Below are 18,396 nucleotides of genomic sequence, written 5' to 3' on the forward strand. Positions count from 1 at the left end.
AGAAGTCATTTATATTTTCTAATTACAGGAGAAATCACATATTGAGAGAAACTGCCTCTAACGAATTGTTTCCTGAATTGTTTTTGCCTGTTTACAATAATGATATTTTCAGCAACAATATATATAATTTCATAAATAACTATATGTATATATATATATATATATATCTATGTATAGATAGATGCATTCTTAATACACTGTTTCAATGTGACACAGTTTTATTAATTTACTTAAATAATTTTATTCAATTTACTCACACAAGTGCCATATAAAGGAGATGAGTAGAAGGGTATTTAGGAGCTTGTGTAGAATAGCATAATATCTGTTTTAGACATTCTGGACAGCTTCTTGACATTTACAAATATATTGTACTTTGAATCACATCACAGCAGCCGAACAACATAATGTTGTCCAAATACAACATTGAACAGCAGGATAGAGTACACAACCAACAATACAATCAAGTGGTTGTTATTTTTTCCCCTCCCTCCAAGTAAATACAGTGGATGAGCAGCAAATGCCACACTTGAAGTATTTAGGCACTATAAAGAAGTTACATTACTTAAGGACATCAAGTAATGATTCTGCACAGTGTTTAACTTTAGGTGTATCACTTGAACGTTGCAGGGGTTTAACAACTGCACTAATTCCTTCCTCTTTGGCACTGGCAATCACCTCAGGATCACCCCATAATAAGGTACCAATGCACACTAATAAGCGGAACTGGGCTTCTGGATCATTAGCAACATTTAACATTTCTTTTGCTCCCATCATGCATTTCTTCTTAGCATCTAGATCAGGGTGTTTGTGAAATGCCACAGCATAATTGAGATATAAAGTTGCTAAGGCAATCTGAGTGTTTTTATTGGGAGATACTGCACAGTTCCTTGCCATAACAAGAATGCGTTCATGAAGGCTAAGCACCAAGGTTTCCCCAAAAGAATGGCCGAATAAGTTACAAAGAGTTCGGAGGGAAAGCATCTGATTAGCATGAGAATTATCTCGAGAAAGAAAGTTAAGGAGATGGTTTACAAGTGGTACTCCTGCTACCTGAGATACTCTTCGATTTACTGCTAGTCCTCGTACAGCAAGTCTTAATACATCCAAGGCTGGGAAAACCATATCTATGGAGGGAAGAGAAAAGAGAGAGGGGAAAAATGAATACCACTATTATTTTTAATATATAGATTCATTGTATTTTCACTTATTATATAAGTGGCACAATTTCCACATTTGTGATGGTTATCAAAATTTTTCAGTTTCTAATAGCAATGCAATTTATTTTGTAAAAGTATAAAAAGAAAGTTTTATTATAGTATTAAATGCTTCAAGAAAAAAGATAAATTTTCCTTCTTCACATACTAAATAACCATTATACATTACACTCAATTACCACAAATATCATTATTACTGCATGTCTGTAGTTTTTTACAATATAAAATTAGAAATATTTGAACTGAGTCACTTTTCAAAATGGGTCCCACTTTTGGATTACACTGCTGCTACACAGCAGGTGTCATTTGAACAATAATTATGAAAAACAAACATACAAGAGTATTTTAATCTGTTCAGAAATTGTTCACAAGTAGCCCTCATGGAATATTGATCTGAGTGAAGACCAGTAAGTGGAAATAGCCAATATACCAAAGAACTTATCAGGACTAATGCACCAGTTTGGAAGGAATTTGTGAATAAACTGAATGCTATCATGGAACAGCTTATGATGTACTTTAAAAGTATCTCCTTCACTGCTATCCCAGAAACCAAAATGTAGTGGAAACACATGAATTTTACACAGGAAAATATTCACACACACAGCCACCCTCAGACTAGAAAGAAAACTCATTATTTTGGGACTGGTATGGTCTTTTTTAGTGATACATTTCCATACAATAGCTCTAAACTTCTTTGCAGCATTGTGAATGCTAGCATAATTGGTAAAAAAAAAAAAAAAAAGAAAAAAGAAATTATCCTGAAGCAGGATAGTACTCATCCCCAATGTTGCTATACCTCTATTGATCTGGAGTTGAAATCTAACTTCCATTTGCCATGAAGTCTAATCTTTCACCTTGTGATTTTAACATGTTTGGGTACCTTGAGGGAGAAAAGTCAATAAATGACTGAATGGATGCATCCCACTTAGTCAATCAAAATATTATATCACAAATAAATAGCTGTAAACAAGTAGTAAATACACAGGATCAGTGTATTTACTTATACTTGCTTAACTTATACTCTTATAAACTGAACCAAATTAATAATGAACTAAGTAAAACACTAATAATAAGCACATTTCATAGAATTTTCCTTCTACTTGCTCAGTATAATGGAAAGCTCATTAATATTAATGGTTATATTACAGTAAGAGAAGAACATGAACTAAGAGGACTGAATGTGATACAATGCTAGATACTTATTCTGTTTTGTTTTAAAAAAATTGTTAATATTAATGTGATTGCTGTTTATCTATACTAAAGTGCCCATGGAAAATTCTTTGAAATGTATGTTATTATTACCAAACTTTATTATGTATAAAATTTTATTCAGATAAAGTGTTTGGACCTGATCCAGTATGCTCTTTAATCACTACCATAAAAGTTATTAAAAAAACAAAAACTGTGAACAATTTTTATACTGTTCAAGCAAAGAGCCAACTATTTCGCATTTTGTTTGAAGAGTAGCATGGTACCAAACAAGTGCCGACACGGTGCTTGTTTACAGTTTCAGGTTATTTTTTTTTAATTCTCCCACTACTTCAATAAACATCTAAGTCTTACTGTTATCCTCTTTCAGAATACTTTTCATCTGTTTGAAAACTTGTGCAATGAGAAGTGTTTACTTCTGTTCAAAGGACGACTTGGCATAAAAGTTTTTTTTTTTTTTTTTTTAATCTGATATAGAGACTGGATATATCCTTGACCTAACAGTTTAATAAATGAAAATTTAAATGCAAGCAGTCATTGTAATGCATTTACTTCAGCCATGCCTAGGTAACAGTCAGTCTATATACAGACAACTGGTATATAAGTCTGCTGCGTTCTATGGAATTGCATGAAAAGAAAACCAATTCTTGTGGTACTGTTCATCCTAAAAGGGAATGCCACCTTTCAATTTGAAGGAGAAATTACAGAAAGGGTGCAACACAGTCATTCTGCACAGATATGACAGTGCTTCATTGGATGAACAGAAGGGAAGTTAGAATGCTGACAACACTTTAGGCAGACAAGATGGTTGACATTGGTAAAATCGAAAAGAAAAATCAATGATGCTGGAATGTGTAAATATATATAACAAAAACATGGTTCAACATACAGATCTGATACGATGCTGAATTTGGTAGTGTCTGTGCAAAACTGGTACAAAAAAAAAAGTTTATACATTTTGTGGATATGTGCTTATTGAATGCCCATGCTCCTTAACAAGAGCACACTACTGTAAAAAAAATAGCCTTTGCAAAATTTCAGTTATCTGTAAGACAACTTTTAGAGGGGAAGAGGTGGTGGAAGAAAATCAACAGAACGTCATTTTCCTTCTACTTCACCTGGTATCATCTGCAAGAAAAATGCAATGAGGTACTACCATCATTCGTACACATATCAAAGCACACCAAAAGAAAAAAAGAGATGATAAGTGTTCTGAATGTGATGGGATTTTGCATTGATCTGTGCTTTAGGTTGTGCCATACTGTAGACACCTCCGTAGCCAGATGGGAAGGAGCAGCAGTGCGTAGCACACGCTTCTTGATTAGACCGGGGTTCGAGCCCGTCACTACCAAATATGGAGGATGCGGAAAGGTCAGGGAATGACCACCGCATATCCCGGAGCGATATGGCCTTAGTTGCTAATGCTCCTTAAAAAAAAAAAAACCAAACCAAACCAAGCCATACTGCACAAAACTTTTGATTGCAATTTATTGTTTTGAAGTTACTAATCTGATATTTCTTTGCTATACCAGCAATAAAATATTTCGTAAGTTAATAAAATATGTTCCATTTATGTATCATGTATAAATATTAAGATGCTACAGAAGTTAAATATTAACTTCTGTAGCATTTTTTACACTTTCAAAAAAGCATCAACTTTTTTCAAAAATAACTTAGGCCATGGGGTTTGTTTGTTATTTGGTTTTTAGGAGCATTAGCAACTAAGGCCATATTGCTCCGGGATATGCGGTGGTCATTCCCTGACCTTTCCGCATTCTCCGTATTTGGTGGTGACGGGTTCGAACCCCGGTCTAATCAAGAAGCATGTGCTACGCACTGCTGCTCCTTCCCACCTGGCTACGGAGGCGCCAAGCCATGGGGTTAGTAGCTCTGAAAGTAACTCAATCCCTAAAGAGTTAAAGTTACTCCCGTTTTCGGCATACTGTTTTCTAATGACAATATTCTATACCAGGAGTGGTCAACTTAATTTGTGATGCAATCTACCGTATTTCCCCATGTATAAGATGCACCTTTTTTCGAAAAATTTGGGGTCTAAAAACTGGGTGCGTCTTATACAGTGGTTGTAGATTTTTTTTTTACTTGCATTTCCCACTTTTTCGCGCTCATTGTTTCGCACTCGTTACCGGTATATTAGGTTACGTTTTGCCACGTTCTGCCCAGAAAAGATTTTCGTACAGTGCTGAATTCAAGTTAAAAGTGATCCAGTTTGCAAAAGTGAATGGAAATCGTGCTGCTGAACGTAAGTTTGGCCCTCCTCCAACTGAGAAAACAATCCGAGACTGGCTACAGGAAGAAGAAACCTACTGAAAACGTCACGGCAAAAGAAGGCAAGTCAGCAAAATGGCCTGATTTAGAGAGGAAATTGAAGAGCAAAGGGCAATTGGAATTCCTGTGTCTACAAAGATGGTTCAGCATGAGGCAAGAAGAATTGCTGATGAAAAAGAAGTTACTGATTTCAAAGGAGGACACAATTGGTGCTTCAGGTTCATGAAACGGAATGGACTAAGCATGCGTACACGCACCAGACTTGCCCAAAAGATGCCTGAAAGCTACGAGCAGAAGGTCCTTGAATTTCATTGTTTTGTCATCCAATGTCGGAAGACACATCAGTTTGAGTTGGGACAGATTGCAAATATGGACGAAGTCCCCCTTCAATTTGATGTCCCAAGTAACAGAACTGTTGATAAGAAGGGGGTGAAAACTGTAACCGTGAAGACAAGTGGACATGAAAAGAGCCATTATACAGTTGTTCTAGCTTGTTGTGCTGACGGAACCAAGATGCCTCCTATGCTGATTTTCAAACACAAAACAATGCCAAAAGAAGACATTCCTCGAGGAGTGATTGTCCACATTCATGACAAGGGTTGGATGGATCAGGATGGAATGAAGATCTGGTTTGAGAAAGTTTGGAGCAGGAGACCAGGTGGTCTCTAACACAAAACTACCCTATTGGTGCTTGATCAGTTCAGGGCACACATAACAAAAAACACAAAGAAGATTGCTGCAGAGATAAAAACAAAACTTGCCGTCATACCTGGAGGCTTGACATCCCAGCTCCAACCACTTGATGTCAGCATTAACAAACCCTTCAAAGCTGCCATGAGAGACTAATGGAACCAATGGATGAAGTCTTCTGGGAACAATTTGACACCAGCAGGAAGAGTGAAGAAACCAACTATAGAAGTTTGTACCTGGGTGAAAAGATCCTGGGATAATATCAAGATTGAGATCGTTGTCAAGTCATTTAAGAAGTGTGGCATTTCAAATGCCATAGATGGAACTGAGGACGAGGCAATATATGAAGACAGTGATCCGTCATCAGACACAGATGAGGACAAGCTAATGGATGGGAGTTTTGACAGTGATGAGTTGCATGAATTTTATGAATGAATAATTTGAGTTCAATAACTTTGTGTAACACATTTCTTTTCAAATTTCGGGCCCCAAAATGAAGGTGCATCTTATACATGGGGAAATACGGTACTTTTTTCCTTCAAAATGTGCCATGATCTACCATCTCAAAAATTTCATTGCACATGGTTAAAAAAGTTAATCAACACATATCAAAAAATGTTGTTTATAAATTTTAAAATTAAATACAATTCAGAATTCTTATTTTAAATTCATACATATTTACATTTTTAATTTATGTGAAATTTGTGTTTTCATGTCATCTGCCAAGCTTTCAAAATCGGGGATATACCGTGATAAGGCCACCCGTAAAGAATCTTCTGTATGTGAGTCCATAAGAGTAGAACAATTCTTCGTCTTTGTTTCAAACAGGAAAAGGCCAATTCATATAGATATGAGGAACCAAAACAGGAATTTAAAAGTTCACAGCATTTTTTTTACATTTGGGTACTTTTCTTAGCAGATGTATTTCCAGAAGTCTTTTTCTGATGATCTGGCTTTTCGGAAGATATCGTTTCGCAATGTAATAATTTAATTTTCAAGTAATATTTTCTCCATAAGAAAAATCTCAGCGATTTTTCTGAAATTTGTTTCATATCTGTCAGCATTAAATGGATAAGAAATATATTGAACAATGTCTTCAAATTGTTTTAAAATCACTGAATCTGATTTCATAATCATCCACAACTTTCTCAATTTCAGAAACATATTTCTCACTATTAAATTCAAAAACAGGATATTTTTGCAAATGATCTTGCACATTTATAAAATGATCGAATTTTTTCCCTTTGAGATCCTTAGCCATTGCCAAAAATTAATATTTATATGCAGAAATACTACTAATCATGTCACCCACATTTTTATTTTTTCCTTGTAATTCCAAATTCAGATCACTTAATTTATGGGTAAAATCTGCCAAAAAAGCCAGGTCACACAACCAATCCGTATCTCATAGCTGCTGTTAATCATCTTGCCTTTGATCAACAATTTTTTAAATTTCATTCAAAATCTCTGTAAAAACCTACTCTGACTCAGCCATCTCACATCTGTGTGTAATATCAAATCTGGTTCATTTTCATCGAGTTGCATTTTGAAAAGTCTTTTGAAGAGATTATCCTCTGATGGAATTCATGATTTTGAAAGCTATGTCCATAACACTTTTAGTATTTAATCTTTTACTGGCTAACACTTGTTGGTGGATGTTACAGTGGTAACTCAAAAAAATCTGGGAATTCATCATCTTTTAGCACAATGCAATGAATCCGTTAAGATGCCCCAATTATTGCTTTAGTTCAATCTGTTGTTATTGATATGAGCTTAAATAGTGGTAATTAAATTTTTTCAATAAAATTTTTGAATGCGTTAAATATACCAGGACCTCTAGTTAATGAAACCACACCCAGCAGTTCTTCTCTAGTGGCAGAATCATCAAAAACCATACGAATAAAAACGAGCAACTGAGCTGTATCACTGACATCTGTAGATTCATCCAGTTGTAAAGAAAAGGACACACAATTAGCAATATGAGCATGTAATTGTTCGCTCGCATTTTTACTCATTTTTTGATGCATTGCATCACAGTATTTCGAGATAATTGCAGATCTCGAAGAGCACTTTTAATTTAATTTTTGTTCTTAAAATTTTCAAAAAGAGAATGTTATTTCTAAAAATGCATCTTTGATGAACTGACTATCAGAAAATGGTTTGAATTTTTTTGCAAGAAGACGGCTCACTTTTAAATGATGCTACAGTTATTGCTTTAGATTGTAAATTAGATGTCATGAAGAAATTTTGTTGTGCAAATAAACTGAATTTAAGTTTTTAATTTATTTTTTCTAAGGTCACTATTAGGTGAAAAATCCTATTGGTATTATTTACCATGGAGTGCGATAAAGTGCCTTTCTAAATTTCCTTTTTTTGGGTATAGCCACAGGAGCATTACAAATCAAACAACAACATTTTTCTATTTTCATTATAAAAAAGTATTCTAATTCTCACTCTTGATGAAAATGATACGTTTTACTCTTTTACATAGCATTAATATTAAAGCAAAGGGTATAAATTAATGTATAAGTACTATCCAGTCATTAATATTAAGTATGCTAAATAAGAATTCAACACACACTAGGCTCTTCACAATGTAATTGCGTGAATTTTCACTAGACAAGCCTAGAGGCTGCACAGCAACAATAGTCACGCGGTTCAACAGATTTGTAATAAGCGTATTCAGTGGGGGGCATAATAATAATAACATTTAGATTGACTAATCTATTTTTTATATATATTTAAGTTTTGTCATGATCGACTGAAATTAAAGCTGCGATCGACTTGTTGGCCATCCCTGTTCTATAGTAATGACACCCTTCATCCAGTTTATAGAATTCAAATTAGCCTAACTAAATTAAGTGGACATCAAGTGCTACAAATTAATGCTGCTTCCACTTAGGTGTGCACATGGAGTGTTATAAATATATCTTATTGGTGTGCATACTTAGGCTGGAACTTTCTAATAGCATTTGAATTTTCTTCTGTATAAGCAACTTCTGAGATCACAATGCCAAGTCTTTCTCATAAAATAAAACAATGGAACATCTGGTTTCACCTACAATTAACCTTAACTAACAACATGTTGCATTTTCGACCATAAACCCTGACTTTCAAAGCAAAATGCATGATGAACAATTGTCCAGGGCATAATTTTTAGAGAGAGAAAAACAGCATTTCTTTCTTTAACATTTCTCTCTCTAATGATATACAGGAATTTTCTAGTATGGAAAAGGAAGTGATTATCCCTTTGTTTAAGGCAATGGTCAGGCCACACCTTGAGTACTGCATACAGGTCTGAAAGACTCATTTTAGGAAGGATGTAGAGTTCCTTGGGTGCAGAGAAGGGCAACAAGATTGGTGAGAAGAATGAAGGGGGTGATCTTACCAAGAAAGGCTTAAGTTTGGCAATTTTTTTTTTTTTTTTTTTTTTAATGAAAACCCCAAACACAAGAGGTGAGGTATTAGAACCTATAGTACTTAGCACCATGCTTGGGTTAAAAAAATTGCACTGTCTGGAGACTAGGCACCTGCGAGGTGATCTGTTATGTTATGTTATTTGATTTTTAGGAGCATTAGCAACTAAGGCCATATTGCTCCGGGATATGCGGTGATCATTCTCTGACCTTTCCGCATCCTCCGTATTTGGTGGTCATGGGCTCGAACCCTGGTCTAATCAAGAAGCGTGTGCTATGCACTGCTGCTCCTGCCCACCTGGCTACGGAGGCACCTGAGGTGATCTGATTGAGGTGTATAAGGTTTTGAATGGGTTGAGCAGGCTCAATTCTAATGGGATCCTTCCTCTTGCTCATATTATGAACCTGAGGGGGCATAAATTCAAATTGAGGAAAGACAGTTATAGAATAGATGTGCAGAAATTTGCCTTTAGCCAGTGGGTAGTTGATAGCTTAATAAATTCAAGGAGGAATTGGACATATGTTTGGAGGGAATGGATGGGTGAAATGTTTTTTTTTTTTGCTGATGCTACATAAGCTTGCTTTCTTGCATCACATGCCTCTACTACCACTACTACAACAGTAGTCTCCAGACTCCTCTGGCCATACCTGTGTTATTTGGAGACAAGTGACTCTCTGAGTTAGAAACAATGGCAGTCTGCCTAGTTACCATTAGGTCAGAATGCGTAAAAACTCTGGTTTACTGAAACGGAAAGTTTCTTTCAGATAATACTGAAAAGGAATTACCAACCTTCACATAATGTAAGTAATAAGTACCGCATTAATTCTTTTTTAACAAGGCATATGTTTTGGCTTATACAAACAATACAGAGGCCTTTCGTCTGCACTGTAATTCAGAGATTTGAAACGAGCAGGCTTTGCTATTCAAAATATTCTAAATAACAAAATTAAAATGGTTTACATCAATGCTGAGTAGTGCCTTAGGAGCTGGTGCTGAACCGTACAGAAGAAATTGGTTTTTCGTGACTTGCAGATTAAAGTCTTCCAGGGTGTGCTTTTGATAATTTAATGCTATACTTTAATAAACTAATAACATAAATTAACTTAATACTATGTGTTTATATTTACAATATAACACACAGCATTAAATATTCATTTTGAGTCCAAGCCATAAAAACCATAGACCATCTGAGGTGATTCTGACCAAGGCATCAAAAAATGTGCTATATGACATCACAAGAGCAAAAAAAAAAAAATAAAATAAATAAAATAAAATAAAAACAAATAAATAAATGAATAATAATAATAAAAAAAAAAAATCAATAAAAGGACCTTTTTCTGCACAAGCCTCAGCAAACTGGTTCACAATCTGCTGCTGAGAAAATTTTTTCTGATACTCTTAAAATTCTTAAATCTAAAATATTTTCCAATATTCTTAAAACGATACAAAATAAGAAAAAGCTTGGTGGTCTTCTTTTATTTACAAATATCTTTTGGAGAGGTTACATAAACTATCCAACCAAAATTCATGGGACGTGCTTTGAGCAAGAAATTATACATATTGGTCTATAACGGTAATCAGTAGTTAGCCCAAAATTCACCTCAAATGTGTATGCCAAACAATAAGTACTTGGAAAGAGCTAGGAGAGTTTCAGAGGAAAATGATAATTGGAAGTCATGTAAGAAAGAAGCAGGTGCATGCTGTTGCTCAGAAATTAAACATTCCATATTGGTTATTGGCAATATGCTGTAGAAATGGAAAGACCACAGGTTACACAGAGCACAAGAAATGATCAGGGAAGCATAAAATAGTACTTGACAGAGCCAATGCACTTCGATGCTTAACCATAATTTTGTATCCTGAGGTCTGGTGGACCCAGTTCAAAGGTCAACTAATAAATTCTATAATTTTTACTCTATGGACACAGCTGAAATTCGCTATAGGTGAAGCCAGAACTGTTTTCTTCGATTTTCCCACTTCAATTTTCAAAAATTTCTATTGAATTTCAAGCAAATGACAAAAATGTGACATCAAGTGTGTATTTTTTTAGGCCTTTTTCTGTTATTTTTCTAAACCCACCCTAATTAACCTATGGCTTATGAAACACAATACTTGATTCGTTTGTTTTGGAGCAGGAGTTTCTGTTTACAGAGCAAAATTGTTTTCATGGAGCGAGCTGTGAGAAAAACCATTAGAGTTAGGGGAGAAACTTCCTAGATACAGCTACATCGAGAGAGTGCCAACAGTGGTTACGTCACATCGAGAAGGAAAATAAACATAACACAGTCGGGAGCTAAACTGTTAGTTAACATAAGAAGCAATAAGCGAAACAGTAGCAACAACTGTTTTTTGAAAGGCGAAAAGATCGTATTTCCTTTCTTCAATGTGTAGTTCGCCTACTAACAGAAAATCAGGGAAATTCACCTTTTAGAAACGAGAAAAACTGGTGTAAAACCGATAACCTTGCAATGCGCATTTGATAAAAAAAAAAGTTTGGTTTATTGTAATTGTTTTTAGCGAAAAGCAGTTTCCTGGATATATATTTGATCTTATAACGGAATTTAAAGAAAATATTTCTATTTATAGCTGAGTTATAAACTGGTAAAATCGCCACTTCGAAAACGACAAAGGGAAAAACATATATGTGTGTGTGTGCGTGTGTGTGTGTGTATATCCGCTAAGAATAATGGGTTGTTTCTTGAAATGCGTATTGTTCACAAAACTGCAATATTTCTAACAATACAAAGCTAACAGATTATGAATCACTGGCTGCTCAAAAAGTATTGTTAGAAGATATTTGCTTGTTACGCTTTGATGTCATCCCAAAGAGAGAAATTCAGTTTTAGAACAGAAGCCAAATAAATTCGCTATCCACGGCCGTAATGCTGTTCTGAACTGCAATAAAAAGATATAAACCCCGCTGAAAAATAGATTTTCTCCCCATAACTTCTCGTTTTACTGTGGTTTTAGGCAGAGTGCAATTTCACACATTCAAGCCGGTGACTGATAAACGCGGTGCGGTTTCTTGTATTCTCTCTCTATTTTGGGATCTCCACTGACCGGGGTCATCCTGGAGTATAAACAGAAAATTTGTTTGTCGGAATGCTGCTCACCATTGGCACCAATTATCAACTCTTTTACCGACCTTCTAATGTATGCTGTGTTCAAATAATCCACTTCGCGAAATTCGAAAGTGCTACATCAATTAGGAGCAAAAACCGTTTCCCCCAACATAAACGAATTACTTTATAAGTATAATAAAGGATGAACTAATGATTTTACTGACTGGAAGGAAGTGTCCACAATGAAACATATGTACAAGGCAGTCACTCAAAGGAAAGTAACCATAGTCATTTGTATTCAAGGACAAGCCATACAGCGATGTTTGAAATGTATAATGCAGTTCACTGGCTATTTCCAGAGGGATTATTGCAAAATATTGTTCCATAAAACAATTACAGAAAAGCAAAGAGGGTTTTTTTTTATCAAATGTACACCGGACAAAAATCGGACTAATCCGAACTTAGGCATCCTACGATGATGCTGACTTATTAGAACTTTAGCATCTGTTGTGAAACTGAATGCAATAAAGAAACAGACTTAGAATTTTCGAATCTGCGATGAAACTGACTTGCTAGAACTTCAGCATCTCTGATGTGAAAGTTACATTTGTGGACCTTTGACAATCTCCTGGCCTCCCCCCTCATCAAAAGGGTATTTTTATTTTGTTCTCTCTGTCTCTTTCCATTAGGACCGGACTAGAAAGGTGAACTCTCTCCCCTAAGGAGTTTTTTCCCCCAGGTGAATGAAAGGAACTGGAAATTTCTGAACCCTGTTTTCCTTCATTCGGCAAACAGCTACTCTGTCAGTGCAAGAGAAGTGAAATTACATTTGCAGCTCAGAATGAAATTCAAGCAAGCAATCATATGACACTTGATGGTGAATTTTTCGGGTGTGTGTGATAATGAAAATTCAATTTTTCCCTCGAAAATTTTTGATGGTATCAAATGCATATCAAGGAAATATCGAAGTAACGGATTGTTTTCACAATCTGTTACTCGAGCGCATTTTTTTTTTTTTTTTTTTTCGTTTGCACACCAGGTGAGATGAAGGCGAAGTTCCTTCGACATCAGTTTTCGAAGTTTATAACGCAGCTATGAATAGAAATATTTTCTTGAAAGTTCGTAAGAAGATCAAATATACATCCATGAAACTGCTGTTCCGATTTAGTCCTCTAAAAACAATTACAATAAAGCAAACTTTTTTTTTTTTTTATGAAATGCGCATTGTGGTGATCAGTTTTACGACAGTTTTTATTTTCCTTCCGTTTCCAGTATAGCTTCCAATAGATGAATTTCCTTGATTTTTTTGTTAGTAGATACAATACATACTGAAGAAAAGAAAGATATTTTTGTTCTTCAAAACCAATTCATTGCAATTCTTTCGTACAACAATTATGAAAAGCAGTAAAGCAACTGTTGTGAGAGAGCCATGCAAATTAGTGTTCACAAGTAATGATGCTCAACTGTTTGTTTTCCACGACAGTTGTTTACTTTTTTATTTTCTCCTTGGATCACCTTGGTAATGCTAATTACATAAGCTTGACCAATCAATTATCTCTCTGCGGGTGTTGATTCATTTTAGCCAGAGGTGCCGAGCTGACGCGCGAATTTTTGAACTAATACTGCAACACGTTTTATTTTCAAAGCTTGGATCTTGTTTTGCCGACATCAAAATTTAATAAATTGAAATGTGATTGTATATTTTTGCTGTTTTAGAGTGAATTAATAGTTTTTACTGAGTGCTAAAGGTAGGAAATCAAAGAATATACTTCTGTTTATGTATATTGAGAGTTTAAATTTTGTAAATTGAGTAGAAATTATGGAAATTATTAGTTTCTCTTGGTGGGGGACAATTTTCAAGTGAGATTGAAAATTACGATTTGGGGAAGGGGATAAAAATACGGTTAAGATGGCCAGTTTTCTCACCTTGCCATCAAACTTTAAGAATCCAAGTTTGGAGTTGCATGTAAATTTGTGTTTCTATAATGCATGGAGAGCTATAGCTCACATTGTGATCAATACGGTCAGTTCTGCTATAATGCGAAAAATCACGTTGGCTCATGCACGATTTCGTCTTCAAGTAACACCAGGTGAATGCAAAACCTGGCACCAAGCTGAAAGTAGCGAGCTGCGCAACAATACATAAAAGTTTACGAAACTTAAAAAATGTCAGATGTGTGAGAGCTATATTTCCCATTTAGTGTAGTTGTATTAGTCGGAGATACAATGTTGTCATTTGCTGTATTCACAAGATAACACGAGACATTGCACGCTGACTGATGTTTTCAGGAGCTCACATTTTTCTGTTCGAACAGAAGTTTCGTGAGGCATGATAGTGTGAGTGGAGGACCACATTTCTGGAGGTCACTACTATAAAACAAAAACAATTTGCAGTTGCTGGTTTAGTGGGCTTTTCTGTAAGTGCAATTATAAACGGGTAGTAAACTTGATCTTATTGTACTTGTGACAATACCGATAGCTGGAATTCTGTGAGTTTTTACGTTATTATAGTGAAACGTGTTTCTCCTTCCACAAAATCTTCAATCTTATAAAAAACTTAAATAAATTTTCAGCATATTCTCTTCATTCCTATTTTTTAAGCTTCATAAACTTGCTACTCCATATCTCACTTGTGCAATTTGCATGTGCCAAGTTCATTGTTATTGATTATCTTTTTTACTGTTTTAAATTTTACAATAAAAAAAAAATATATGTCAGTGAACAGAAATATCAATTGATATGTATATATTACAGTGCTATATTTACTGTAATATTTATTTATTTATTAGAAATTTAATATGTTTAAATCTGTGTGTTAGCAATTTTATTGGGTTTCTAACTTTAGTGTTTTACTTACCAGACTGAACTTTTTTTTTTGAGTTCTCTGCCCCTATCCCTATTTTTCCCATAAGCCCTGTTGTTTTTAATGTGCCAAATACCATAACACAGTGATTTTTAGGAACACATGTACCATGTTATAGTAGAACTGACTGTAATTGATAATTAACCTTTTACAATCTGATGTTGCGGTGGCCACAATGGTTTGTGCTGCCCTCTATTTATACTTCATATAAATAATGTGAAAAACTAGACTAATGTTTATATTTAATAGTCTTTTTTTTTTTTTTTTTTTCTCATTTTAGAAGGCATAGAGTATCTTTATTCTGTGTTAGAAGTGTTGTATTTAGACATGATACGACCATTATGAACAGCCTTTCTGATTCAGAATCTAAATGAAAAAAAAAAAAAAAAACCTAATATAACAGAATATTTGTCTGAAGAATGGACAGGAAAATTCCACTTTACGAGAATGTATTTAGCAGGGAGTGTGCATTCTGCTCACCAACAAAACAGAAAACAAAAGGAATTCAAAGTAGGGAAACTAAAGTAAAAAATATTTTTGGTAGTGATCCAAATGAAAAGTTTTGTGAATATTTTGTTCTAGGAAAAATTATTGCATTAGATGAAACTAGTACAGGTTTAAGGGGTAGAATTTCATTCAAACGTTATAACCCATAAAATGGATCTTCATGTATTCATTTTAGCTGACTACGAACAAGTTACATGTCAACTATTATGCCATATTTTGGAAAGCCAACTACTGAATTTATAAAAATCAGGCTTGACCCCTCAAGGATCATGCTTCATCTCATTCAAAACTGCTTCACAGTACCTCAACACTGCAAAGCAATTTTTCGATGAGATGATGGTGGAAATTGTTTTTCTGGTCTTTAGAAGTCTCAATTGTGAATAGTTCCATCTTGATGAAGGTTGGAGATCCATTTAAAAAGAGCCTTTGTCCTAAGTACTTTTGATGGTTGGTTGGTTGGTTGGTTGTTGGGTTTTATTAAATGTTAGGATGAGAACTCGGGTAGGGACGAGATTCCCATCCTTTCTCGTTGATATTCTTTTGACAGCCGTCACTCCTTGTTCTTTCAATTCAGAGGAGATCTCTTCTTCAGAAACATGAAGGTCCCACTCTGAAATGACATCTCGTGAAGAGTTCAAAGTTTTGTGGGGGATTATGATGACAGGTATTCCCCCTATTGATGTGGCTTTAGCCACATCAATAGGGGGAATACCCTATTTAGCTTCGACTAAAATACGCCTGTTTAGCTTCGACTAAAAGGTCGCCAGAACGCAGTCGTTTTACAGATTTGGGTGATCCTGCCAACCCTTCTAATCCTTTCTGGATAAAGAAGGGTGGCATCTTCCCAATTGACTGCTCTCCGGTCGAATGGAGAATGAGGAAAAGTGGTGTTACAGATGGTGTTTTATCCTCAGTTCTGGCTCTTTTGACAGAAGTGTTGTCAGTGTTATCGTCTCGGTTAGGTAGGGGCCTTGTTAGGGCCCCAGAAGAAGTAGAATTTAAATTACTCATATGAGTAAGATAAAAATTTCAGATGCCCTAAGTACCTCACCCACCACGGAGCCCTACAAAGGGACGCCCACTCGTGAACTAGCAGGTACTGCATACACGAATGGGACTCCAAGTTAGCTTAGAGGCACCATACCCACATTTCCAGTAAGCCTTGATCCCGTCCTAGGACCAAAGGGAGGGAGACTTATTGGAATGCAGTTGACTCTAGCAGTAAGAACCACCCGCCGATTGATCCCAGTCGGGCCGGTCCGGGACCACCCGTCTTGTCGAAGCAGGGGCCAAAGTGGTGTATTAAGGCTGGGTCCCTCAACCACCAGGATCCTCCTTTCCGAATTCCACGGGTCGCGGTGCACGGCTGCACACGCCGGATTCCAACGACGTAACCCTGGAACCAAGGTATGGGCATTAGATCCCAGTGATGCTAATTTGGAAAACCAGCAGCATCACTGGGAGGTTCCCTCACCACGTACAGGTGCCCACGTCGATGGGCCTAAGTACTTTTGAAAGAAGTCACTTGTTCAGCTAGTAGGAGATATCTGAAATAAGAATATTCTGTGCAGTATGTAGTAACAGAAGTGTTAGAAGTAAGACAAAAGAAACAGTTTGTTGCTGTAAGACATGATCCTGAAAAACCAGGATCTGCAAAGTTACATGAACACTAAAATCATAAATAATTAACATTTAATATCTAAAGAGTTTATAAAATGTTTTACCATGTGATTTTATGTATTAGTTCATGCAAAACCAAAAATAATATTTGTACATTACATTACATTTTGATGTGGTCATATTTTTTTCTTAATTTTATAGCTGGATGATATGGGGAAGAGAGCAAAAATAATACTGGACTGCAAAGGGTTAATGTATGACAGAATTTCTATAACTGTCTAAAGCAATATAAATATGAAAACTGGAGTAGTGATATTTACCTTTTGGCCAATGGATAATGCTTTCCAGAGAGGACAATTGTTCATCTGTAACCTCAGATACGGAATTGACTAGAAGCAAAACATCTCTCATCTTATTATCTGTGATTTGTTGATTTACAGGAACCTCCTTATTCAATTGATGCAATTTATTTGTAATACCCTCTGTGTTTGCAGAATCAAACCTTAGGTAGGTAGTCTGAGGAAAATATATAGCTCCTTTGCTATTATCACCTGCTGCTCCACTAGGAGATGAATCTATTAAATATAAGCATGTATTTCAAATAAAAATAAAATAATAATAAAAAAATAAAGAATAAATAAAATAAACAAATAAGATGAAAAGTTGTACTAAAACAACACCAGGAGGTATGAGCAAAATAGTATCACAAACATGCTTATATGATGCTTATATTACTTAACGAAACTTAAAGTGATAAATTAGAAAAATAAGATGGGCAAGGAATATACCTAATGACTGACTTCCATAGTACAAGCGTACAAGTTATCTTAAGAGGTTACTTCAAGAAAAGATAAATTACCATATAACGTGTATTCTGATGTCAAAGTGGTTGTTTTTAGTGGAGGCTTTATGGTGCAATGGCAACTAAAAGTCATAATGTGACAAGGTGTTGAAGCCTTTAAAGTGAAACTGAAATTGCTGTGCACACACACATTAATGAACAAAATTTGCACCACTCTTCTTCTTGCAAAACTGCTATGGAATCTTTCAACAAACCAGCTGAATGGCTACTATGAATCAAATTTAATGCTATTATTCAGCAGCTCTAAAATAAATTAGCTTTCACACTACATAAAATTAAATCCACACTTCAAAATCCTTTTGCTACTAACACTTATGTTGAATGAGATCCCAGCACAGATGCAAGTGAAGGTTATTGAATCACAAAATAATGATTCTTCTAAAGATGCATTTGCTAAGGGAAATCTACTTCAATTTTATGCTGGGCTGCCTATTTCAAGGTTGTCTACCCATTCAGACTGTCTTCAAGTATGGAGACCACACTAAAAAAAAATAAAAAATAAGTTTCTTGAAAGGGACCAAAGACAGGCAAGGCAATGTGTCTGATGTATTCAACAAAAGGGCATCCACACAAAAAAAGACTGAATATGTGAGATGTATACTTGTTGACTAAGCACCTTAGGGAGGGCTGACTGAGGACTATAATATTCAGAGGGCATAGAAAAAT

General features: G+C 35.4%; 1 protein-coding gene across 1 annotated transcript in view; it reads right to left on the reverse strand.

The window, feature by feature from the left end:
* Window positions 1–293: 293 nt before the first annotated feature.
* The window catches only part of Plap (phospholipase A2 activator protein), a 121,014-nt gene continuing 102,911 nt past the window's right edge, over window positions 294–18,396 (reverse strand). Inside the window, exons 9-10 of the mRNA XM_090373709.1 lie at window positions 17,189–17,443; window positions 294–1,124 (exon numbers count right to left, since the gene is read on the reverse strand). Of these exons, the coding sequence (XP_090229835.1) occupies window positions 559–1,124; window positions 17,189–17,443 (821 nt within the window). The 3' untranslated portion in view covers window positions 294–558. The remainder of the gene's footprint in view (window positions 1,125–17,188; window positions 17,444–18,396) is intronic.

Source organism: Mastigoproctus giganteus, chromosome 5, assembly GCF_048544385.1.
Source record: "Mastigoproctus giganteus isolate SK-2022 chromosome 5, ASM4854438v1, whole genome shotgun sequence".
In the NCBI taxonomy this organism is placed as follows: Eukaryota; Metazoa; Arthropoda; class Arachnida; order Uropygi; family Thelyphonidae; genus Mastigoproctus; species Mastigoproctus giganteus.